This window comes from Sapajus apella, unplaced genomic scaffold (genome assembly GCF_009761245.1).
Source record: "Sapajus apella isolate SASKATOON/1434 unplaced genomic scaffold, GSC_monkey_1.0 scaffold1, whole genome shotgun sequence".
NCBI classification, from domain to species: domain Eukaryota; kingdom Metazoa; phylum Chordata; class Mammalia; order Primates; family Cebidae; genus Sapajus; species Sapajus apella.
Window position 1 is genome coordinate 59,364,571 of NW_022436941.1, and position 26,373 is coordinate 59,390,943.

The 26,373-nt window shown below is 36.9% G+C and overlaps 1 protein-coding gene and 1 pseudogene across 5 annotated transcripts in view; one reads left to right on the plus strand and one right to left on the minus strand.

Moving 5' to 3' along the window:
• MSH3 (mutS homolog 3) overlaps window positions 1–26,373 on the minus strand; it is a 219,485-nt gene that overhangs the window by 115,840 nt on the left and 77,272 nt on the right. For all 5 annotated transcript variants that reach the window (XM_032277167.1, XM_032277143.1, XM_032277151.1 and 2 more), the window contains 2 exons: window positions 14,538–14,622; window positions 11,781–11,890 (listed from right to left, as the gene is read on the minus strand). In XM_032277167.1, coding sequence (XP_032133058.1) covers window positions 11,781–11,890; window positions 14,538–14,622 — 195 coding nt within the window. The remainder of the gene's footprint in view (window positions 1–11,780; window positions 11,891–14,537; window positions 14,623–26,373) is intronic.
• On the plus strand, window positions 9,608–10,087 carry LOC116550981 (annotated as a pseudogene).

The window sequence follows — 26,373 nt, forward strand, 5'->3', positions numbered from 1 at the left end:
CCAAGCACAAAAAGAAACCAGATGAGTAAGAATCAACAGAAATAATAGACAATAGGAAGAGACACACAAACTACCAAACTATTGGAAAAACCGAATGATAAATATTAAATGAACCCAAAAGAAAGTAAAAAAAAACCATAGAACAGTTAGAAAAATCAGAAAGCAAATCAATTATGTAATTTTCATCGCTTTACAGGTGATCTTTCTTTGCTGTCTCTTTGTAAGACTTTATTTCTGATTTACTGTTGTGGAGTTTCACCATGATTCACCAAAATATAGATTTCTTGTTTGTTTCAATCACATTTTGAGTTCATTGTGCTTTCTAAATCTAAGGATTCATATCTTTCATGAATTATGAGAAATTATCCTTTAACATCTCTTTGAATATTGTCTTTCTTTCCATCCTTTCTAATTTTCTTTTCTTCTGGAAATCTGATGAGGATTATGTTACACTTTCTAATTGTGGATCTGTAGTTCAATCTCTTACATCTTCTATCACACTGTCACTCTATGCTACATTCCAGATAATTTCTTCAGGTATTATCTTGCATTTCAGTTATTTCCTCTATTCTTGTTTAACCCATTTACAGTTTTTGTTGTTGTTGTTGTTGTTTTGTTTTCTTTCTTTCTTGTTGGAGTATAACGTCCATTCTTATTTTATTTAAATAATTTTTTTTAATTTCAAGTTTTTGCGGCAGAGATGGTTTTTGGTTACATGAATGAGTTCTTTAGTCCATTCAGTTTTAAAGAATTGCATGTGGTTCCTTTTTAAATCAACCTGAGCCCTTTTGATAGTATTTATTTTCTATGCTCATCTATTTTATTCTCTTTTGTATTTTTTTTTTAACTTGGTGATTTCTATGAGTACAATCAGCCTGTTTAAAGTAAATTTCACAGCTTGGAAATTCCCAGACCACACAGATAATATAAATTGAAACTGAAAATCTATGAGGGAGGGCCTGTGGTTAAGAATTCTTAGAAACATTTTCCCTAAGTAAGAATACGTCAAGGCTGGGTGTAGTGGCTCATGCCTGTAATCCCAGCACTTTGGGAGGCTGAGCTGAGGTCGGCAGTTTGAGACCAGCCTGACCAATATGGAGAAACCCCATCTCTATTAAAAATACAAAATTAGCCAGCTGTGGTGGCGTAAGCCTGTAATCCCAGCTACTTGGGAGCCTGAGGCAGGGGAATCCCTTGAACCCGGGAGGTGGAGGCTGTGGTGAGCCAAGGTCATGCCATTGCACTCCAGTCTGGGCAACAAGAGCGAAGCTCCGTGTCAAAAAAAAAAAAAAATAGGTCGAATATATTTGTCACCTCTCTACTGAAACCATAGTCCTTTGAATATCTCACATAACTATAGTCTCCCTACCTTAAATGGAGCCAAGACCCTGTCTCCTATCTCCCACAAAGCAATTAAACCCCAATCCTTTTGATTACTAAGATCTGCAAGAGTCCAGAGGGCAGCTGCAGCAGTCAATTCACTTTCATTTCCAGTTCCTTTTTCAATCTGTTCCTTGAGTTTTTCCCTTATGTTTTAAATACAGATTCAGCAATATCCTAAAAGGATGTTTGTTATGCTTGATCCAGCATATTTAGTTATTTCACATAGGGAGATATTTTATGACATTAAAACCACAGAAAATAAAGTCTTCTTATAGCATTTTTGAAGAGAAAGATTTGGAAAATCCTCAATAAAGGCATAAAGATGGAGAAAGATAAAGCAGAAAAGGCCAAAAAAGAAAAGATATTTATCTCCTTATCCTCATTCTCTCCGATATTCCTCCCTCTCAGCCCAAATGAAAGCTGCCATTTGCTGCAGGTCATTTATGCAGGTCTAGAGCTCACTGAAGGGGTCCTGATGTGGAAGAACAAAGCAGAGGCCAGTTAAAAGTTCCTGGATGTTAGCTAATCCCTACGCACTGGCAGTTGGGGCAGATATTTGGGTGAGAAGCACTTGGGTTTATTTTATTCTTAGCAGCAGCAGTTCCTCCTTTCATCTCTCATTCAACCCAGCAGAGGAAAGAGGCACGAGGTCAGTCCCACCCAAACACAGCTCTCAAATGTGCACCACCTGCTACTCTCTCTTCCCATTTCCAAGCGGTAATGAATCCCCGGGAGCTGAGTAAACCAGAATCACTGCAGGTGAACACTCTGTTGGCAGCTCATGGAACATGGGAAACCACAAAGAATACATAGCACTTCCCAGTGTAGTTCATTTTAAGAAGTTCCAGAGTTAAAAGTAATGTTCAGTTTTGTTAATACAGAGCAAATGTTAAGTGGAAGGAAATATGTAACATTCTATTACTTCATCATTTGGGTCAAGATAATAAATTAGAAATACAACCATTAGTACTCCAAACATGGGTTTACCAAAACAAAAGCCATTTAATGTAGAATACATTGACCACTAAAATGTACTTAATGCATTAGAAAGTCATGCAAAAATGCAGTCAAAGACCTATTTCCTAACATGAACCATCTTCTATTCCCTTAATTATTTATGTGATTTAAATGTTAAGAACTAGCATGCTGAATTTCCTTGAGCAGTTTTCTAAAAATTTAATTTAACTTATAAAGGTATTACTCATTTGCCCTAATTGTGGTATTGAGTTACAGAGTAACAGGTAAGTATTTGATTTTAGGTACAAAACCTTCCACTACTTTTATCTCCGTCTCCTTACTAGTAGATTATACCTTGAACAGATTAGACTAGAAATTCCTTGAGGCTGGGAACACCACTTTGTCATTGAGACTGAATAATGCAAAATTTAAAATAACTATCTTATACTGCTAAGGGAAAACAGCCAAGTACAAGGCACTGGGTATATTACAGCTCCATCTATGCAGTAAGGGAGAAAGAGATTTCAAATATATGTATATACATACATACATACATACATATAATGCATATTTGCTTTTTGAAGCTAAAGATTTCTGGAAGTATACACAACAAAGTAATAACCATGATTACCTAGTGGGACTGGGCAGATGTGGGGCAGGAATGATAAGCAAACATTTTACTGTGTAACTTTCTACATTTTTAAACTTTGAAAGTATGTGAAGATACTGCCTGTTCAAAAGTTCAGATAATTTTTTAAATGCTAAGAAGAACGTACAATTGAATTAAAACAACAAAAGCCATCTCTGGCAACAGACTGCTAGGCATTCACCAAACATTTTTTCTTATTCCCTGAAAAACAAGCAGACATTTGTTAGCCCCGGTGCAGTAAAGTACGACTATCGGAATGTGTTCTTCTGCTTTTAATCAGATTCAAGCAGAAGAGCTATGGGCCAATGCAAGGCCTTCCTCACATAAAAATCATAAACATGTATCTTCCCTGTTCTTTCTCCTTCCACTGAGGGTACGTCAATTCCCAAGATGACGTTCTAAGCTACATGTTTAAGACTGAAGAGCCTCTGGGGTTCCTAAATGCTTATGTGATGAGAGCCACATCTCACCCCCAATCTGGAAAGGCCACCTCACCCCCAATCTGGAAAGGCCACCTCACCCCCAATCTGGAAAGGCCATGGATTGCTTATGCAAAGGAAAAAAAAAGAAGAAATTAACTTTCACTCCATTAGAGCCATTAGACTTTTTGGGGTCTTTCTGTTACCAGCTAGGTTTCCTAACCAATGCATTGCCTTTTGTGTAACACATTAGCGTGTACTTAGTCAATCACAATGTGAGATTGATCCTCCTCAATTCCCAGAACTTAGTCAAGTTTACAGCATTAAATAAAAGGGACCACAAAAGACATTCCTCAATTGTTCACGGTTATATTATTTTGAGAGGGTGCACACAAAGACTCTACCTACTCACCAGCAGTCCTTGCAAAGTCTTCCTTCATTCCTGACAGTAGCTACAGGCAAAAGAAAACACAGGCAAGTACCAGCTTCAGGAGAAGAAGTGGCCTGGGAAGATCCTGGAAATTGACAGCATAAGCACCCAGCCTCCTCCCTGCCATCCCTGGAAAGTTTGGTCATCTGATGACTGCCTTCTCTTTCTAATGCAAGATGTGGTAGAAAACACTCTCTCAAGTTTAACATGGGCTTTCTAGACAGATGTGCATGGGTCTCACTTTCACCTGATTATGATGAGAGTGAAGGTCCAATAGCAGTACAATATAAAAAATTCATGTGTATATATTTTCTGTATAATTTTTTTAAAATAAAGTATTGTAAATTTACATGTAAAACATCAGCCTACCTGTATTTCTATCCCTTTCCTAATTTCCCAGAAGTTATCATTGTCCTGACTGCCTTTGTGACGAGAAAAACACCACTTCTATTTGAACCTCTAAACAGGATATCATGTGACAAAATTTAAATAAGTGATATATAAACAATACATAAATAGTGTTCTTTTACAACATTGTTTTTTTGAGATTCATCCATGTTGATACATGTAGACTTAAGTCACTCATTTTAACTGCTGTATAATATTCCAGTATACAACCAGACAATTTATTTTTTCTTTCCCTATTAATAATTAGGCTGCTTCCAATTTTTTGGTATTCTAAAGACCACGGCTATCTTCTTGATCAAAAATTGATACGACAAACCACGACTAACCCTTTTACATATACTGTCTCATTTGGTCCTCACAACACAATGAGGTAAGTAGTTAATTCCCACTTTATAAGTGAAGAAACTGAGCTATATACAAATTCATAACTTCTCCAAAGTGACAAAAGAGGGAATCAGAACTCAAGCTGAAGTATCACTAACTCTAAAATTTTGCAACGACTCCTATGTGCTTGGCTGGACGACCTTGGAAAAACTGAGTCTCACTTTTTCTTATGTCTAAAATAGACTATCTCTGAAGATAGTTGAAAAAAATAGATTAAAAAATAAAGGACAGTTAGAGATTAGTTCCCTAGCCTGACATTTTCTTTTTATTCCCTGGATCCCTCAGAGCTTTAAGTCCTCTACTTGTCCTATACAGAGACATGTTCACAGAGTAACACATCTTACCTCATACCTCAGCTCTTTCTCCTTCCCACCTTGGCTACTTTTCCTTCTTGGAATCTTAGATTCAGGCCTCTGCTTGTTTCTTCCAAGTCATTTTCTTCTATCTTTAGATATATACAAATGTTTCTTTTTCATCTATAAAATTAATCTAACACTTTGCATATATATATATGCAGAATTCACATTGTTACGATAGAAGCTCTTTTCAAACTGATATCTTGTCCCTCTTAATGCCTCAAACTACTTCCTATTCAGACATGCTACAACAAGTTAGTATGAGTTTATTTTGGTGCCAAAAATTTTTGAAATCTATGCAAAGCTTTTTCATAATATGCATTTTCCATGAACTTTTTGAAGACCCCTTGTACAGATAATGTAAGACCCCCAAACATATTAAGTAAACACAGATAATAATCAAATCATGATAAACTCTATATGCTATCATTGAGTATACAAGGAACATAATTTAGATTAGAAGGTCAAATAAAACCTCTCCAAAGATATTAATATAACATTTTAAGCTAAGATCTCAAGTATAAGCAGTTAACCATGTAAAGATTAAAAAGAAACAGAATAATATTCTGCATAGAGAGACCACGAAGTACAAAGACTAACAAGTGCAAAGACTATGTGAAAAGGCTTTGGGATGCTCAGGAACCAAACCATAGACAACAAAAGCAAAAGACAAATGGGATTACATCAAACTAAAGATCTCCTGCACAGCAAAGGAACCATGGACAGAGTAAACAGTCAACCCAGAGACTGGGAGAAAATATTTGCAAATCGAACACTGGATAAGGGGTTAATATCCCAAATATACAGGGAACTCAAATTACTCAATAACAAGAAAACAAATAACCCTATTTAAAAATGGGCAAAAGACATGAATAAATATGTTTCAAAAGATACACAAATGGCCAATAGATACATAAAACAATGCTCAACATCTCTGATCAGAGAAATGCAAATTAAAACCACAATGAGATGTCACCTCACTCCTTTTAGATTAGTTACTATCAAGAAGATGAAAGATAACAAGTATGGGTAAAGATGTGGAGAAAAGGGAACACATGTCCACTGTTGGTGGTATTATAAATCAGTACAGTCACTCTGCAAAACAGTATGGAAGATCCTCAAAAAACTAAAAATAGAATTACCATATGATCCAGCAATTCCATTTCTGGGTATATATCCAAAGGAATTGAAATCAGTATGTTCAAGAGATATCTGAACTCCCATGTTCACTGCCACATTACTCATAATTGTCAAGATATGGAAACAACCAAAGTGTCCATCAACAGATGAACAGATTTTTAAAATGTGACACACACACACACACACACACACACACACACACACACCCCAATACTATTCAGCCTCAAAAAAGAAAAAAAAGCAGGAAATTCTGTCATTTTTGACAGTATGGATGAACCTAGAGGTCATAATGCGAAGTGAAATAGGCCAGGCACAGACAGAGAAATACCACATGACCTCACTTATGTGTAAAATCTGATAAAGTCAAACTCATAAAAGTAGAGAGCAGATTGGTGGTCATCAGAGGCTGGGAGAGACGGTAGATGGGGAAATGGGAGATGCTGGTCAGCTGAGGCAAAGTTTTGGTTAGACAAGAAGAACAAGTTCTGGTGATCTACTGCATAGTATGGTGCCTACAGTTAATGCATTATATGTGTGTCAAAATAGCTAAAAGAGGATTTTAAATGTTCTCACCAAAAGAAATGATAAATATTTGAGGTGACAGATACATTAATTAGACTTGGATCATTCTATAATGTATATACGTAATGAAATATCACATGTACCCCCAAATATTGTGATGGTTAATACTGAGTGTCAACTTGACTGGGTTGAAGGATGCAAAGTATTGTTCCTGGGTGTGTCTGTGAGGGTGTTGGCAAAGGAGATTAACGTTTGAGTCAGTGGACTGGGAGAGGCAGACCCGCCCTCAGTCTGGGTGGGCACCATCTAGTCAGCTGCCAGCACAGCTGGGATAAAGCAAACAGAGGAACGTGGAAGGACTAGACTAGATGAGTCTTGTGGCCTCCGTCTTTCTCCTGTGCTGGATGCTTCCTGCCCTCAAACATCAGACTCCAAGTTCTTCAGCTTTTAGACGCTTGGACCTACCCCAGTGGTTTGCCAGGGGCTCTCTGCCCTTCGGTGACAAACTGAAGGCTGCACCGTTGGCTTCCCTATTTTTCAGGTTTTGGGACTCAGACTGGCTTCCTTGCCCCTGAGCTTGCAGATGGCTTCACCTTGTGATCATGTAAGTCAATACTCCTTAATAAAATCCATCTCATATATACATCTATCCTACTAGTCCTCTCCCTCTAGAGAACCGTAATATGAATATATACAGTTATTTGTCAATTAAAGACAAAACTTTATACATTTTTTTAATTAAAGAAAATTAAGGTACAGGTAGAAGAAGAGGTACTCATGAAAAAAACTAAATTTCTTTTTGTTTATTTTTAAAATACATAGTTTCCTACTGAAAGTGGAATGCCTCTAAGATTAAAAAAAAAAATCTGCCTTGGAAACTAACTATTTTGCCTAACTCACCATTTCAGAGACTCATCCCATATATCCCACTGATGAATCTGGTACATAGACTCATCTCACGGTTTTCTTTTTTCTTCCTCTACCAATATTTACAAGCAGAATTTGCATTTTCAGACTTTTTGACAAAACCAATGGTATACATATGCGTGTGTGTGTGTGTGTGTGTGTGTGTGTATGTATAAATAAAAAATTGACAAGACTGTAGCAACTGAAAGTAAAGCCCAAAGATAGAACCTCAAAAAAAATTAATTCAATATAATCTATTTAATTTTAAAAGGCTTTAAGACTAATGGCATCCCAATGCAGCATTCATTTATTTAAAAAAAAAAAAAAAACTACATTGAAGAATCTTCTTTCCTAAAATTAGCAGAACTGATAAAAACTATAGGTGACAACACATAAGAAAAAAATAACCTATTTATAAACACTAATGTGATACCAAAAAAGTAAAATCTAGCATCAATAATCTAAGTGAACTCTTTGAATCAGTCAATAGGTATAAAGTAAAAAACATTTTTACTTTCTAAAAGTCACTAGTAAAATTCTGCACCAAAGAGGCCATTTTACAGAATAAAAGGTGATGGGAGTGGAAAGTCCTCTGAAACTTGAATGCCTGGTCCTAGACTTGTGAACTATGTGTTTGCCCTTAAGAGCAAGAACAAGGTAAAAATACAAAGAGGAGCTTAAGGGATTTAGGAGAATTCATGGATGACTGACAACGGGATCTTGCAGAACTTGGGGACATCTGCATTATTTTGCTAGATTCCCTCGTCATCCATTATTTGTTCTATGACTTCACTGTAGAAGAAAACCAGACCCTAAACTAACCTTTGGCTGTTAATGTCAGAGACAGAATATTAGTCTGGATGAGCCACTAATGTGATCACTATGGCACTTATATTAGTATAAACAACAACACCATCATGCCTCACTTAATGATGGGAATACATTCTGCAAAATGCATCGTTAGGCAATTTTGTCATTCTATGACCATTACAGAGCATATAGTTACATAAAATTAGATAGTATAGCCCACTGCACACCTAGGCTAGGCTATATGGTACAGTGTACTGCTCCTGTGCTAAAACCTGGACAGCATGTTACTGTATTAAATACTGCGGGCTACTGTAATATGGTAAGTATTTGTGTCTAAACATTTCTAAACATAGAAAACACCTCTGTATATGCAGTCCCCCAAGGACCAAAATGTTGTCATGCAGTGCATGACTAATTATAAAGCCAAGCCACTGACTAATCAGTAGATTCTCTCCAGGTATTTGTTTGGAATAGGTTGCAGGTGCCATTAAAATTAAACTGTAATTCTTTTGAAATAGATTTAATGGATTAGGATGATAAAAGTTTGAAAACCATGACCTAAAATAAAAGGGCAAAGAAAAGTTTTGTGTGTTTGTTTTTGGCTAGCATCAATGTTAGGTCAGCAGAAAGTTCATATTTGAAAACATCAGTGTTGAATGCCTGGCATGTTTCTCTCTGCCTTTCTGGGAAGGTAGGATCCCCAGAGATACATAATTCAGCCCCTAACAGCAGACAACATGGTCTACTGGATTTATCTCAAATTAATCCTGGGTACCTACAAAAAAAAAGAAATTTAACATTGGAAATAAAAAAATTATTTCAATTTACATGGAAAAGTCTGCCAGTGAGTCTGTTTCTGCAGAAATAAGCAAGCAAAAACACAGCAAGAACTGTAGTAGATATTTAAACAGATGTCTTTCCAGCAGCCACAGTGCTGCAACCCTTACAGAAAGCCATCATGCCTGCGTTTGCTCTGCAAGGTCTGCTTATTCCATTAGAATGCTGAACTACGGGAGATATTTTCATTTTCAGGATTTCTTCTTTACCTCATCAGTTTCCCATGTCTTAAGATCTTTATGGTTAAGAAAAGAAATTGCAGTAACCCACTAAATCTGAAAAGATTTGGTAATTATCATCATCAAAACAGTGTCTTGAGTGTCCTTGTCCTCTGCCTTCCTCTTTTTTGCTGACGGCGCCCTGTTCAATCAGCCTCTGGCCAGTGTTCTCCTTAAGATCGAACACCATGCCATCAATTAAGGTGCAGAGTTCTGATGGAGAGATATTTGATTTGGAAATTGCCAAACAATCTGTGACTATCAAGACCATGTTGGAAGATCTGAGAGTGGATGATGGAGATAATGACCCAGCTGTTCTACCAAATGTTAATGTAGCAGTATTTTTAACAGGTCATTCAGTGGTGCACCCACCACAAAAATGGCCCTTCTCCTCCTGAGGATGAGGCGAACAAAGAAAACGAACAGAGGAGATCCCTCCTTAGGACCAAGAATTCCTGAAAGTCGACTAAGGAATACTTTTTGTACTTCTTCTGGCTGCAAACTACTTAAACATCAAAGGTTTGCTTGATGTTACATGCAAGACTGTTGCGAATACGATCAAGGAGAAAAGTCCTGAGAAGATTCGTAAGACTTCCCATATCAAAAATGACTTTACTAAAGAAGAGGCCCAGGTATGCCAAGAGAGCCAGCTGTGTGAAGAAAAGTGAAATGTAGTTGACACTGTCACACTGTAACAAATGTTACAAATACTAGCTGCACTGCTCTGTTTGTAATTGTTAATATCAGACAAAGAGCAGAGAAATGCAGCAGCAAATCAATCATACGAACAGAATACTGTACCCAGTAAATGTGTAGTTAAGAGTACAGATTCCAAACCTATGGCTGAGTTTCTAACAGTATGATCAAAAGTTTCTTTTTTCTATGCTCTGAATAAAACTGTACTGCAGGTTCTCTGTAGAAAATGGCATTTTAGGCTTTCTTTTTTGTAAAGTGACAACTGCCTAGATTATTGTCCAGTTAACTTTAGTGACCTTTTAAAGTTGGCATTGTAAATAAAACAACTTGCAAAAGAAAAAAAAAAAAAAAACAGCAAAACCCGAAACAATGTTTTCAAGCTTATGACCAACGTTAACATCCACAATCCTTTATTGAAGATAGTGACTATTTATTAATCACAGAGTAACATGGGGCTAATAACAGCATCTGCTTAGTGAGGCTGCTGTGCAGTTTAAAAGAGAATGCTCATAAAGCTCCTAGCATACTGTGTGGTATTAGATAAAGAGCTCAAAATTTTATTCCTTACAGCAATGCTGTGATGAGGTGTTCTACCATATCAAAGGTGAGAACACTGAGGATTAGTGGGAGTGACTCACTCCGTTGACAGAGCCAACACATAGCAGTTCTTTTCACCAGCAACCATATTCACTCTGGCCTAGCCAGAGGTGTAACTATTCAGGACAATGGCTAGTTCTTGCTAGGGTCCCTGGAGTCAATGCTGGTTTTAAATCTGATATTTACCTCTCTCAGCTGTGAAACACTAAGCAAGTCAGTGAAGCTCTCTGAATCTGTTTCCTCAGTTCAAGGACCTATCTCAGAGGGTGATTTTGAGTATTAAATACCAGCAATAGAATGTCTCAATAAGTAACAGCTTTCATTTAATAAAAATTAACTGGGCTTCGACTAAGTGCCAGCACTGTTCTAGGTCAGAATCTCCAAATTTATCTGCATATCAGACTCATCTGTGTCAAATTTAAATCTCAACTCCCTGGTCATGCTAGAGACCAGCTAAATCACAATCTAGGGGGCTGGACACAGGCCTCAGTGGTTTGTGAGGCATCTCAGGTGATTCCAATGTGCAAGCAACCTTGGAAATCACTGTATGTTAAGAACTGGATTCAAGCACCTTCCCTTAGGGAGCTCCTTGTTTACTCACTCTACTGTTCTAAGCATTTCACACTTGACCGCTTCTTTTGGACTCCTTGCTGCTACTGATGTAGCTCAGGTCCTCAGCACCTCTCCATGAACTCGCTAACTTGACCCGACCACTACTACCACTTAGTGCCATCCTGCACAAAGCTCAGCTCTGATTATAACAGCCCTCTGGCTAGCAACTCCTCAGTCTAGCCTTCAAAGCCCTGCACAAAAGGCACCTGCCCATCTCTCCTCCCTATCCCTGGACAATGCCTTATGTCTGCCGATCTGCAAGCAGGCTCATTTGTGAGAATGAGGAAAAAAATCCTCGTAATACTAGATAGCCAGTCTATTGCTCACTTATAAAATAAAACGTTCCCCAATTTAAAACTGTGTTCTTTTAAACAAAGGTAACCTTAGTTTTAAGATGCCTTTAATTTCACAATTTTATACTTTCAGATTAAACACCAAAATAAGAATTCCTTTTACCTTAATTTAAGGAGTGGCTGGGTCACCCACTTCTTTAACTTCCGTCTCCCAAATGAAGTTTTAGTGTGGTCTAAAACCCAAAGCAAACTTCCTTTGGTTTTCATATCAGTCTAAGAAAGACCAGAAAACAAGTTTTATTAACTAGACAATTATTTGTCCCAAATTATTATTTCATATACCCCAATTCTAAATGTCATATATTCCTAGCACAATGTGTAGCACATGAGAGGTGTTCATTTAATGTTTGACAGCTGAATAAATACATACAGAAAGAAGTACTGACATTTACACAGAAAAGGGATCATTTGTAGTTTTTGGTTACCTGCAAATAAATTATTCAGAAGATTCTTTTGAAATGTACACTTATCTAAACATCTTTAAAATATAATTGCATACTTTCCTATCTTGAGAACTACAATATATTGAAGATGACTTAATTTTCCTTTGGTATTTCACAGTTACCATTTTATAGACCAATGCGCTCATGACAACACTGAACAATGTGCTAGAGACAGATACGAACCTGCACTGCACTCTAGGTATTTACCCAGGAAGGAATTTTAGTCTGTTTTACTAAATCCCTAGAAGAGTTTGCTTTTGCCGCTTAAAATTTGGGTCTTAAAAAAAAATCACAATTAACTAGAGATAGTTAATTTTAACCAAGTTTTCACAGTATTACAAAGCCCACTGAGATATTTAAATCTTGAGACTTAAAATGGCTGTTTCCACTTGAGTTGGGTTTTTTGGTCTTTTCTTTATTCCTTTTCCTCTGTAAGTAGCTACTTCCAGAGAACCTTCTATGTGCCGAACACAGCAAGGACATGGTCCCGCCCTCAGGGTGCTTATAGCCAAGATGGAAAAAGGCTCATAATTAGGATACAACGCCACCTACCAGGAATCAACTAAAAAAGGTGTGACATAAGCTCTCAGGTCTCAGGAGTTCAATGCAGAGAGCACAGAGAAGGTACAAGGTCAGAAAGGTTCCTCTGAGGATGGGCTGGACAGGCACAGCAGACAGGGGAGGACAGTCCAGGTCAGCAGCAGCACTATATGTTCCTGAAACCAGAGCCTGAATGGCCTGACTGGGGTAAAGGGTCCCATGAGGAGGACAATTCCCTGATACCAGTGGAAAAGCAGGCTCAGGCAAGAGGGGTGGGAGAGACGCATGTCCTATCATATCTTTGTTCTCGCTGACACCCAACCCCCACATTTCACCTCTTTCCATTGCTCCTTGGAAAGGAGTGGTGACGGGGGGAGTTGAGGTACAAAGACAAGCAGTTGTTAATTCTTAGCTTCTCCTTCTAAAATGGTGCAAGGCCCAACAAAGGAAGGAATTTTAAAGGGTATTTTAATTCTAGATGATTTTTGCCTTAGGAATTTGATTTCAGAACTGGCTCTGTTGTAGTAGAATTTGAACAGAGAAGATGCAGCAGAAGCAAGGAACGCTTACAATGCCAGGGCTGGCTGCAGGCTGACTGTGAGCACTCCTTCAGCCAAGAAATGCCCCTTGACTCCTACTACTTGTTTCCTATCATGGAGATGGCTACAGAGTTGATGAGTGAGATCTGCAGGACAGATTCTCAGCTTTTAGATGATGACAAGATAAAAACGTTACTGAAGAAAAATACGTCTGAATTCAGCATAGCAGAACAGACTGGAACAGGAAGAAATTAAGGGAAACTAGTTATTAATATATAGACTCAGGAGTCAGGAGAACAAATTCAGCATTTACTTTAATTTGCAAAAGTAAAAAATATTTCTGAAGAGCTTTAACTCCTTTGACTCAGACAGCTCTGGTTCTCCACTACTTTATCAAATGACTGGGGGTTGCTTTTTATCTATATGACTTTGTTGAGATAACATTAATTTCATAATATCTCATCTTCCCAAGTGATAATTTAATAAATGAAAGCAATAACTTTAATCTATTATCTTCCTAATTCATCAATAAAAGACAAACAATGAAAGTTTACAAACTGAGGCTGGACGCAGTGGCTCATGCCTGTAATCATAGCACTTTGGGAGGCCGAGGTGGGCGGATCACCTGAGGTCAGGAGTTTGAAACCAGTCTGGCCAACATGGCGAAACCCCGTGTCTACTAAAAATGCAAAAATTAGCCAGGCATGGTGGTGGATGTCTATAATCCCACCTACTAGGGAGGACGAGGCAGGAGAATCGCTTGAACCTGAGAGGAGCAGGTTCAAGATCGGTGTTGCGGTGAGCCAAGATAGCATCACTTCACTCCAGCTTGGGTGACAGACTGAGACTATCTTGGGAAAAAAAAAAAAAGAAAGGAAGTTTATGAACTGAAATATTATGCATCTTATAGTCAAACTGAATATCCCAGAAACCTGTTTTATAACTTGAATAATAACACTGCAAACATTTCAACAAAAAGTTCAATGTATATTGAAAAAACATAACCAAGTAGACAAAAGAAAGTCACTTCATATTAATTTTCAATGATGATGCCTTTCCAAAAAAATACCTGATGCAGAAATGATGATACAGAAATTGTCAGGATGAGCATGCCCCTCAGTCATTAAAAAGGGCAGCTCCATTGTTCCCCCCCAAAACCCCAAAGAAGTATTTCGTACAGTTCATTCTCCAAAAAGTGCTACAGTTATCAATTAACAGAGCAGTCAGCTAAAGACACTATATTTTCACCTGCTCCTCTAAAAGCAGACTGCTGCCTACCTTACTCGGAAGTTTTTTCCAAAACAATTTATAATCAACTAACCCTTATGTTTGCCTGACCTGATTCTGTAGGATTTCCAGATTCCTTAATGTTGTTCCATTAATTGTCATAAAATCCATTTTACTTGACAGCTGTTTAAAATTCCTGTAAAATAATCAAACATAATTACCCTAGATGTAAGTGCATAAAGAAATAAAAACTAATTCAGGAACTAGAAATATTCCGGCTACATTACGGCAAAAAATAGCATTCTGATAGGAAATCAAATCAAAAGGAGCAAAATGAAAATTCACTAGGTTGTATTCCATTAATGCTGGTGCTGTTAAATATATTGATGCAAGACAAGGATAGTTACTCTAACAAAACAAACAAGAACAGGGAAGGACAGTAATGGTAACAACATTTTGCTTCAGTTTTGCTCCAGGAATAGAACCGAACATGGTCTTTTATCATTAGCCAAGCACAGTAGTCATATCTTCATGAAAAGCTATGCAATCAGCTAGAAAAATATGTCATGATACTTAAACCTGTTGTCCTTATTCTTCAGCATGAGATCATCTTGATAAATACTTTTAATCAAAATTATAGGCCAGGCACAGTGGCCCACACCTGTAATCTCAGCATTTTGGGAGTCCAAGGCAGGTGGATCACCTGAGGCCAAGAGTTTGAGACCAGCCTAGCCAATATGGCAAAAACACATCTCTAATAAAAAATACAAAAATTAGCCAGGCATGGTGGCGTGTGCCTGCAGTCCCAGCTACTCAAGAGGCTAAGGCACAAGAATAGCTTGAACCCAGGAGGCGGAGGTTACAGTGAGATGAGATCACACCACTGCACTCCAGCCTAGGCGACAGAGTGAGACTACTTAGAAAAAAAAAGATTCCAACATATTCAACAAGTGTTACTTACTCTGTAATTAACAACGCACATCACCATGGCCACATTTAGTGGGTATAAAACACTGTTATTTTCTTAAGCTCAGTTAAAGCATTCACACTCTCCTTCTTGTCCCTTTCACTATCCAAAACAAAATTAGAAATTCAATAAATTTCAATGTGAGAATGAGCTACAACATGACTATTAAATGTATGTATAATTCCAATTCATGTTAAGAAGTACTAATCAATGCAGTACTAATGCAGTAATTCAATTTCCTTTATCAGCCAGTCCTCAGATGTTTCTGTCAACAGCACTTACAGGCTTAAGAGCTTATTTTTAAAGACAAGAAAAGTAACAGCAGGTCACCAAATTATGTAACGAAAGAAAGGCATAAGTGTTCGTGCTATAAACCCAACCACCCTTCTCATGGCTGTAACGAAACTTAGGTAACATCCAGTTTCCCCACTTATAAAAACAAGCCCTCCCCCAGAACTGTAGAGAACCTAAAATCAGAGCCTGAAAAAGCAGCACCCAAAAAGAGATTCCTTCACTTCTAGATGACTCCTCTGACCAAGGCTTTTAAGCCCTGGAAAAGAGAAATACATTGTCTCAAATTAGGAATATTACCTAGTAACAAAGGAATGCTGTCCTTTGTTAGTGTAATGCATCTGTGACAGGTTTGATCTAGCTTCAAAAGAATGATAATCTGTTAATGATTTTCAGAGGGAAGCAACTCCAAAACTGAAGGATAGCAGATGTTCAGCCCTTTTTCTCCCTCTTGTAGCAGTTAACTTAATTTGTCTTGAATTACAGCAATTTATGTTGTGCCTCTATCCTCCTTAATAGATTTAGGCTCCCTGAAGGCAAGGATCACATCTTAATTCATCCTGTAGCACCTGTAGGGCTTAGCGAACAATAGATGCTCTACAAATGTCTGCCATCTCCCTATGGGAAAACCAGGCTGGGTTTACTTTTTTTCCCTTTGAATCACAAACCTCCAGAAATGTCTGTGAAATACCCAGAGAAAGTTACAAAATGTAAAACATTATTTACAGGAAGAAACAATTAGGCAGCGATTGGCTGTGTAGCTGACAAGAGCTCACATAAATTCATGGTCAAAGATCAACCTGGAAGGGCTGAGAGCCTGGGCTCTGAGTTGGTACCTAACCAGTTACCCACATGTTTAGATATGAGTCCTTACTTTCCCTGTTCTGACAGTTATTTTTAATTAAGTCCATCCTAGGGGTGACTAGTTAACATGTTAGTGCCCTAAACAGACATCGACTCTAAAGGGTACTTAGTTGGCATCTTTGTCCATTTAGTTATAACAGAACATCTCATAATGTGCAGTTTGTAAACAGAAGTTTATTACTCAGAGTTCTGGAGGCTGTGAATTCCAAGATCAGGGTGCCAGCAGATTTGGTGTCTGGTGAGGGCTCATTTCCCATAGACGGCACCTTCTGTTTGTCTTCACGTGGAGCAGAGGCAAACAGTTCCTTCAAGCCTTTTCTATTAAATATAAGGGCATTAATCCCATTTACAAACGATCTGCCTTCATAACCTAATCACTTCCTAAAAGGCCACACCTCTTAATACCTTAAACCTCACATGACTAGGTTTCAACATGTGAATTTTGAAGGACACAAACATTCAAGCCATAACAGTTGGCATGACACTAATCAAGAAACCACAATCTAGCAGCCTTTCCTAAAAGCATCTCAGCTAGCTGCCTTTATCTTCTGTCAACAACAGATGTGTTAAGACATAATTTTTCACCGGCAAAATATGTGGTATGGAAGTTTGTGAGCTGTCCAGAAATACTGCCCAGTTGGCTCCTCCCTCACATGAACAGAGTATAATAATCCTGTAAACCCAACAGTCCATACCCTAAGAGATGGTGTTTTAGGCTCAGGAATCTGAAAACATCCCCTCTTCTACCAATTATCTCAGGATTTGTTCCCTGACTCCAACTAAAAGTGAACTGTCCCTATTATAATGTTGCATATGTTTCAAGTGAACCACTGAAACAAGATACTGTCAGAATACCAAAACGACAGAATTGGAATTTCACAGAGCTAGAGAAGAGTTTCTGTAACTGTTTTTATGCCCACTTGCTAAAAAGTATCTAAATGAGTGGCAGAATTCAGTTTGAATTAACCCACTACCTGGTACAGAGGGGGTGGGGTAGAAGGCTTATAGCCTTCATCTACATACAATTACCCAATATCTACAATATCAAAAAGAAAGCAGGAACTGTCAAAAACCAAGTTGGTTCAAGTTAGCTCACAACACCAGACCTTTAGAGAGCAAAAGTGTAGGTTATTTTAATTAATGGTATTAATGTAAGTATTAATGTGTTGTATGTGTAGTTTTTTATTTGGTTGGTTGTGGGTGTTTCTGCCTTTTCTTTTACTGTGGGTGTTTTTGTTTTTTCTTTTTGTCCTTACTAAATAAATTATCTAAATTTCAAATTAGATGCAGTGGGAACTTTTTTAAACTGACATCTACATTGATTTTTAAAAAAGATCAACCGCTGGGCAATCTTAAATCAAACTGATTCCCATCTAGAATGGTAATTATCAAGCAACTACAAGGACTAACCATTCTTCTGGATTCCCATATATTTCATAAGTATTTATAATTATACGTATAAATTTATAGGTATTCTGGAGTTGGAGACTTCCTTCCCTATAGAAATGAAATTTCCTTCTGTTAGCACCTATTTCCATTAGAATCATATATATTTTTGAACTAAGGGTTATATCTGCCAGCATCCTTAGGTATCCAATAGTATCTGATCACTGACCTGAAACACTCAAGCAATTCTAAATTATTTATCCTTGTGGAAGAAGCCAAATTCTATGTGCTTTGAAATGAAACTCATCAACAATGTCTGGCTAGAATTCATGCTGTGTGAACCTGAATAGAAATCTTATACATATGGGAAAATAGTTTATCAATATTTCAGACACCAAAAATACAATGGATGCTTTTTTTCCCTCAATAATGGGTGAGAAACATCTTTGCCAAAAGTGGGATGGAGAAATCAACACTATATTACTCCAACCCTGCTTAAAAAAAAAAAAAAGAAAAGAAAAAAGAAAACCAATCTTCTTAACTTAGACAAAGGCAATAAAGGCATAGAACTTATTTGAAATATTAATCCATTACAAAGATTCTATTTAAACATCATTTTAAAATGGAAACAATGACAAAAAAACTACCACATAACACACAAAATCTATCACTGAAAATAGTTCTATATGTACAGAAATATTTTCAGAGTTCATAAATTCAGTTCATAATTTCAGAGTTCATAAATGTGTCTAACATTCTGGCAGTTAATTTGATCTATAAATTATAAATTGTATTATATTACAAAATGTCAGGATTATAGATTCACTTACAATTGATTTGTAATTAAACAACATGACTAACTTTAATTCCTAAATGCTGCCTAAATAAGCCCATTCGAAAGGCAAATAATGAGAAAGGTGTATGTTGAATCCACAAGACCACTGCCAGGTTCAATGATTCATGGAGGATACACAGGACTCGACATAAAATAATACTAACAGCTATGATTTATTACAGTGAAAAAATGAAAAGCAAAATCAGGCAAAGAAAAAGATGCCTGAGGCAAAGTCCAGGGGAAACCAGGGCCAGCATCCAAGAATCCTCTCCAGGTGGAGTCACACAGGATCCACTTAATTTTCCCACCAATGAATTTTAACAACATGTGTGAAATGTCCACCAGGGAAGCTCATCAGAGACTCAGCACCCGTGGTTTCTATCCTGGACTGGTCCCATAGGCACCCTCTCCCTACCATGTACCAAAATTCCAGCTGCCAGAAAGTAGGTGATCAGCAAAAACCACGTTGTTTGCACAAACAGTTAAGGCACAGTGAGCCACTCTCATTGGGGAATGGTGAAAACTCTCCCAAAATTCAAGGTCCCAGACTCTAGTCAAGGGCGAAGCTTGCAGGCAGGCCTTTCTAAGGAAAGCTTTGTGATCAGGCCAGCTATGTTAATGTTTTGCACATCTCTCTTTTTAAATTCTACTTCTCTAGAAGTATATGTATTACACTTATTTGCTATTATGTTCTTTCAAGTTTACCCTTCAGTTCTAAATTGACCTTTTTCTTTATATTTCTTTCTTAAAGCCTATCACCTCATTTCCAGTTTTTCATACTTCTCATTTATGTTCTTTCACATTTAGTATCATTTTCTTAGTGTCTTTTAGCTTATTTTAAAACAGTAGATCATTTTTTTTTTTTTGAGACCAAGTCTCGCTCACTCACCCAGGCTGGAGTACAATGGCGCGATCTCGGCTCACTGCAACCTCCGACTCCCAGGTTCAAGCAATTCTTCTGCCTCAGCCTCCCAAGCAGCTGGGATTACAGGCACCCATCATCATGCCTGGCTAATTTTTCATATTTTTGTACAGACAGGGTTTCACCATGTTGGCCAGGCTGGTCTTGAACTCCTGACCTCAGGTGATCTGCCTGCCTTGGCCTAAAGTGCTGGGATTACTGGCATGAGCCACCATGTTCGGCCAAATCATCATTTTTATTTCATTTGTGACCATGTTTTTCTGTCATGTATATATTATTTGTAATGATGTCCTACTCCTTATTCTCTTTTTTCTCATAATAATTTTGTAAGAAATTTGAATTTGGTTCTTTTCCCATTGCTAATTTTTAAGTGAAGATTAATTTTCCTGAAGTTTCAGAATACAGGCAGTTTTTAGGACAGCTTTTCTAACTTCATACATCTCCTTCTGTTTTTTTTATTTTATTTTTTGGTTTTGTTTTGTTTCTTTTTTGGAGACAGAGTCTTGCTCTGTCGCCCAGGCTGGAGTACAGTGGCACAATGTCGGTTCATGGCAACCTCCACCTCCCGGGTTCAAGCAATTCTGCTTCAGCCTCTGGAGTGAGTAGATGGGAGTACAGGCACCCACCATCACACCCGGCTAATTTTTTGTATTTTAGTAGAGACAGAGTTTCACTGTGTTGCCCAGGCTCGTCTCCAACTCCTGAGCTCAGGCAATCTGACAGCCCTAACCTCCCAAAGTGCTAGGATTACAGACGTGAGCCACCACACCCAGCCTGCCTCTTCTGTTCTTTCTGTGCAGAAATTATGACACCTGACCTCTGCTTTCATTCATAAAAAATCAACTGCATGAGAAGTCTCCTCCAACCATAAACAACGAGAAAACTGGACAAAACATATGAAGGTGAAAACTTCTCAGGTATTGAACTACACTTGGCCCAGAACTGTGATCCCTGAAAGAGGAAAAATAAATGAAGTAAACAACATGACTGCCTCCTTGGCAAGCGCAGGGAAACAAGAATTCATGAGACAGAATGCCAGTAACAGAGCTGCACATAGAGAGAGCTCCAGAGATGGGCCAAAGAGTCATCTCAACTCTTGGACAAATACTATTCCTCAAAGGTGTTTAGGCACCTCTGTGAGACCAGGGAAATAACCACCAGAAAATAGTAGTGAACAGTGACCAGAGTTCACAAAGGGCTTGGAACGCTTTCCAACCAGAGTAGAAACACCTCAAAATATATGAGGCATTGGGTATAAACCTCAGAAGACTATTGCCTTAAGAATGGGATTAAAATAAACAGAGACAAAGTTTTTTCAATCTCAGCACTATCGACATTTGAAAGTGTGTGTGTGTGTGTGTGTGTGCGTGTGTGTGTGTGTGTGTTTGAACTTATGATATAATTAACACACTATCCAATTCACCCACTAGGAGTGCGCAATTAAGTGGTTTTTAAAATTGGCCAACTATCATCACCATGTAATTCTAGATATTATCACTCCAAAAAGAAACTATACTCATTAGCAATCACTCTCCATTCCCCCTCACAACCAAAAAGCCCTAGGCAACCACTAACTACTTCTCTCTATCAATTTGCCTATTCTGGACATTTCATATAAATGGAATCAGACAATATGAGACTTTTTGTGACTGATGTCTTTCAATTACCATAATATTTTCAAGGTTCATCATGTTGCAACACTTATCTGTATTTAATTCCTTTTTATGGTTGAGCAATCTTCTATTGTATGCATATAACACATTTTAGATATTCATTCTTCGGTTGATGGACATTAGGGTTTTTCTACTTTTTGGCTACTATGACTAATGCTCTTATGAACCTTTGTATAAGTTTTTATGTGAATGTCATATTTTCATTGTCCTAAGTAACATCTAGTGGAATTGCTGGATCACATAGTAAATGTTATGAGGCATTAACAGACTGTTTTTCGAAATGGCTGTACCATTTTATAGTCCCATTAGCAATGTATGAGGATTCTAACTTGTCTGCATCCCAACCAACATCTTTTTTTTTTCATAGTTACAGCCATCCTAGTGGGCATGAAGTGGTGTCTAACCGTGACTTTGATGTAAATTTACCTGATGCTTAATGATGTTGAGCATCTTTTCATGTGCTTCTTGGTTGTTTGCATATATTTTTGGGAGAAAAACCTATATGGATCAGTTGTCCATTTTCTGAGTTATCTTTTTACCATTGATTTATAAGAGTTTTTTAATAAATATATTCTAGATACAAGTGCCTTACTGGATGTATGATTTGCAAAAATTCTTCTATTCAATGGGTTGTCTTTTCACTTCCTTATGGTGTTCTTTGAAGAACAAAAGTTTTTATTTTGATGAAGCCCAACGTATCTATTTTTGCTTTTCTCACCTGTGCTTTTGATGTCATAGTTAAGACTCATTGCCTCATCCAAGGTTACAAATATTTATGCCTATGTTTTCTTCTAAGAGTATAACAGTTTTAACTCATATCAGGTCGTTGGTCCATTTTCAGTTATTTTCCAAACTGAAATATGACATGAAGGAAGGGTCCAACTTCATTCTCTTGCACAGATAGTTATCTTGGCACCATTTGTTCAAAAAAAAAAAAATTCTTTCTCCACTGAATTGTCTTAACACCCCCGTCAGTAATCAAATGACCATAAGTTTACTTATTTCTAGACTTTCAACTGTATCACAATGATCATATGTCTGTGCTTATGCCAATTCCACTATTTTTTTAACTCCACCCTCCACACTGTGAGTATACTTTGTAGTAAGTTTTGAAACAGTGATACGAATTCTATGAATTTTAGAATCAGCTTGTCAATTTCTCCAAAGAAGCCAGCTGGGATTTGATACAAATTGTCCTGAACTTAGAGACTGATCTGAGGAATACTGCATCTGAACAGTATTAAGTCTCCTATCCATCAGCTTGGGGATGTCATTCTATTCATTTTGGTCTTATTTCAATAATATTTTGTAGTTTTCAGAATACAGAATTTATACTTCTTGTTAAATACATTTTTATCTTATTCTTTTTGAATAAATAATTTATAAATTGAATTGTTTTGTAATCTTCATCTTTGGATTCTTCATTGCCACTACAGTCATACATCACTTAATGATAGGGATAATGTTCTGAGAAATACATCGTTAGGTGATTTCATTGTTGTGCAAACGTCATGGAGTGCACTTACACAAACCTAGACACATTAGCCTACTACACATCTAGGCTATATGGTATTTCCTATTTCTCCTAGGCTGCAAAACTTTACAGCATGTTATCCTATGAATACTGTAGGCAACTGTTAATACAATGATAAGTATTTGTGTATCAAAACATCTAATCATGGAAAAGGTATCAGTAAAAATATGATATTGTAATCTTATGAGACTACTGTCATAAAAGCAGTCTGTCATTGAAAGCAATGTTGCTATACAGCATGACTGTATACAGAAATACAATTGATTTTTGCATATTTATTTTGTGTCCTGCAACTTTGTGAACTTGTCTATTCCTGCTAATAGATTTTTTGTGGATTCTTTAATGTTTTTCTCTATGTAAGTTCATGTCATATGTAACAACAGATAGGTTTAATGTGAGGTTTTCATAAACGTCCTTTATCAGGTCAAAAAAGTTCCACTTAAGTTATAGTTTTTTGAGTTTTTCTTTTTTAGCATGAAGCAGTATTGAACCTTATGAAAAAGCTTTTCCTGTTTATTGAGACTATCATGTAGTTTTTGGTAAGGTAGATTACATTAACTGGTTTCCAGATTTTTAAACCAAATCTGTATTCCTGAAATAAATCCAATAGTCATGGTGTATAATCATTTTTTATATATTCCTGATTCCATGTACTTATATTTCATTAAGGATTTTCGTGTCTATAATCAAAAGGTTGGTCTGTAGTTTCTTTTCTTGAAATATATTTGTTTGGTTTTGGAGTATTGAAATTTGGGGCCAAATAATCTGTTTTTTGTAGAGAAATATCCTGTGCATTTTAGGATGTTTAGCAGCATCCCTGGTGACTAGCCATTAGATGTCTTAGAGTAGCTTGTATATTAAGCTATTTCTTTCACTAGCAAAGGTAATCACCACATGCTATCATTCTGTTATCACGAGACGTTTTCTCTTGAATAAAAAGATTTTACAATTTACATTGGGTGAATTTTCTGATTCTTTTCCAAAAATATCTTTTTGAAGTTGTGACCACTCCAATCTTAATAAAAAACATCCAAAATGGCAAAAGCATTTATTTCTAACAACAACAAAAAGATGATTCCTTTGAATTTCATAAATTTAGGAATCAGGATAATTCTAGCATAAAAAATATCTAATATCCCTCACATTCTATTTATTTTATCACACTGTTTTTCTCTGAAACAAACTAAACTCTCAAAATAACTTTAGAACCTCACGTCTGCCTTAACAAAACTTCACTTACATCATCCTTTAGAACAATTCCTGAAATGGTATATGTTCTCAAACTACCTAAAATGTAATGTTCTCAATATGTTCTCAAACTACCTCTACTGTAATGGCAGAAGGACCTTTAAATAAATGCATATCATTATTTTTATGAAATATGCAGCAATGTATGTGAAAGCATTTACTAAACAAGGCAACTCAAGAGAAATTTAATTTCCCCTTGATAACACAGCTTTTGGTAAAACTTCAGCAGCATAAAGTATGTTTATAAAGTAATGCAAGTGAATTTTTCATATATGAGAATATTCGTTTTTCCAAACTAATCACCTTAAGAAGCAACACTATTTTTGCAAAATATAAGAACTATAGAATTTTTTTTAGAATTATATTGAGAGTCAAATTACATGCCACTCATAAACATCACATTTCATTTTTAAGCAAAAGTAGAGTGCCAGTTTGATCACCATCTTTATTAATTAATCTTGGTTTCCAATGACCATTTGGCAATTTCCATTGAAATACACCCTCACAGAATGAAGAATTCCTTCCTTCTTTCATTAATCCTGTATTAATACAACATATAATAATAACAGCTAATAAAAGCCTACTAGGTGCTGGGCTTATGCCAGATGCTGGGAATATGTACAAAGTGGAGCATTTTATGTCTTTAGGCTTTGGCTCCATGGAAGTACCCAACAGGTAGATGAGACTATACACCAAGTCACTAGCAGAGCTAGTTTCCTGACCATCCTCCACCACCAATTATAAGATGCAAAAGTTCAGCTTCACTCAATTTATCAAGAGGTTGACCTTGAGGTAATTTGAAAATAAGCTATTTTAATTTCAGTATATATAGACCTCTTGCTTGGTATTATTCTTACTTCAAATGAAATACGAGGAGGACAGGCCAGGCATGGTGGCTCACGCTATAATCACAGCACTTTGGGAGGCCAACACAGGCAGATCACTTGAGGCCAGGAGTTTAAGACCAGCCTGGCCAACATGGTGAAACCCTGTCTCTACTAAAAATACAAAAAATTAGCTGGCTGTGGTAGTGTGCACCTGTAATCCCAGCTACTTGGGAGGCTGAGGCAGGAGAATTGCTTGAACCCAGGAGGCAGAGGTTGCAGTGAACTGAGATCACACCACTACACTCCAGCCTGGGCAACAAAGCAAGACACTATCTAAAAAAAAAAAAAAAAAAAGTATACATATATAAACACACACACATACATATATACATATATATACATATATATATGTATATATATACATATATACACATATATACATATATATGTGTATATATGTATATATATGAGAGGAAGACACATCTTTTCACATCCAAATTCATTTACTTCTAAACAAAACAGGCCCTGATTTTTAAGTTAGTTTCCTTATTCCAACATTAAAACTTCTTTGCTTGGTGATGAAAGAACAGAAATACAAGTCTTAATGGGTGAGCTATTTACCACTAATGCTACCTCACTTACAGAGTACCTATCATGAACAAGTCAAATTGGTAGGTAGCTTGTCACCTTTTCTTTATGAAGACCCAACACAACCAACCACACCGATCTCTCCAGCAAGTTTATTTTTGAAGCTTAAAGTAGAGTCCATGAGGGTATAAAGTGAAATCCAATGAGGGTATAATGCCAGGCTGACACTTCTTAAAATAAAACATTTTGGCCACACTAACATGTATAGATTAATACAATACCCAGGTTCAGAAATGAAACACTGGTTAGAACTTCTCTATGCCACATCCATCCCCAACCTTTACTACTTTCCCTTCCTCCCTGCTAGAAGGAACTCTGCTTATGAATTTTTTGCTATTCCCCTGCATGTATTCATTTATTCCCTAAGTATATATATATTCTTAAGCAGGATATAGTATGATTTCACATGTTTCTAACTTCACAGAATGGTGTCCTTCAGCAACTTTATTTCTGGCTTAATATACTGCTAATAAAATTTTAAATATTGGTCATATATTAATAGCTCTAGTTCATTTTCATCACTATATAACATTACATTGCATGAATATAGCACAAGGATCCCTGACAGGCATTTAGATTGCTTTTAAATAGGATAAAATTGCTTTCAGAGAAATGATGCACTGTTCTATTGTATCATTAAATAGAACGGGAGAATGTGGTATTTCTCCTATGATACCACACAGGAGAACATACACCAAAGACATTACAAAAAGAACCCCAAGAAATCTGCCTTTCTTCGCTCTCTCCAGTAA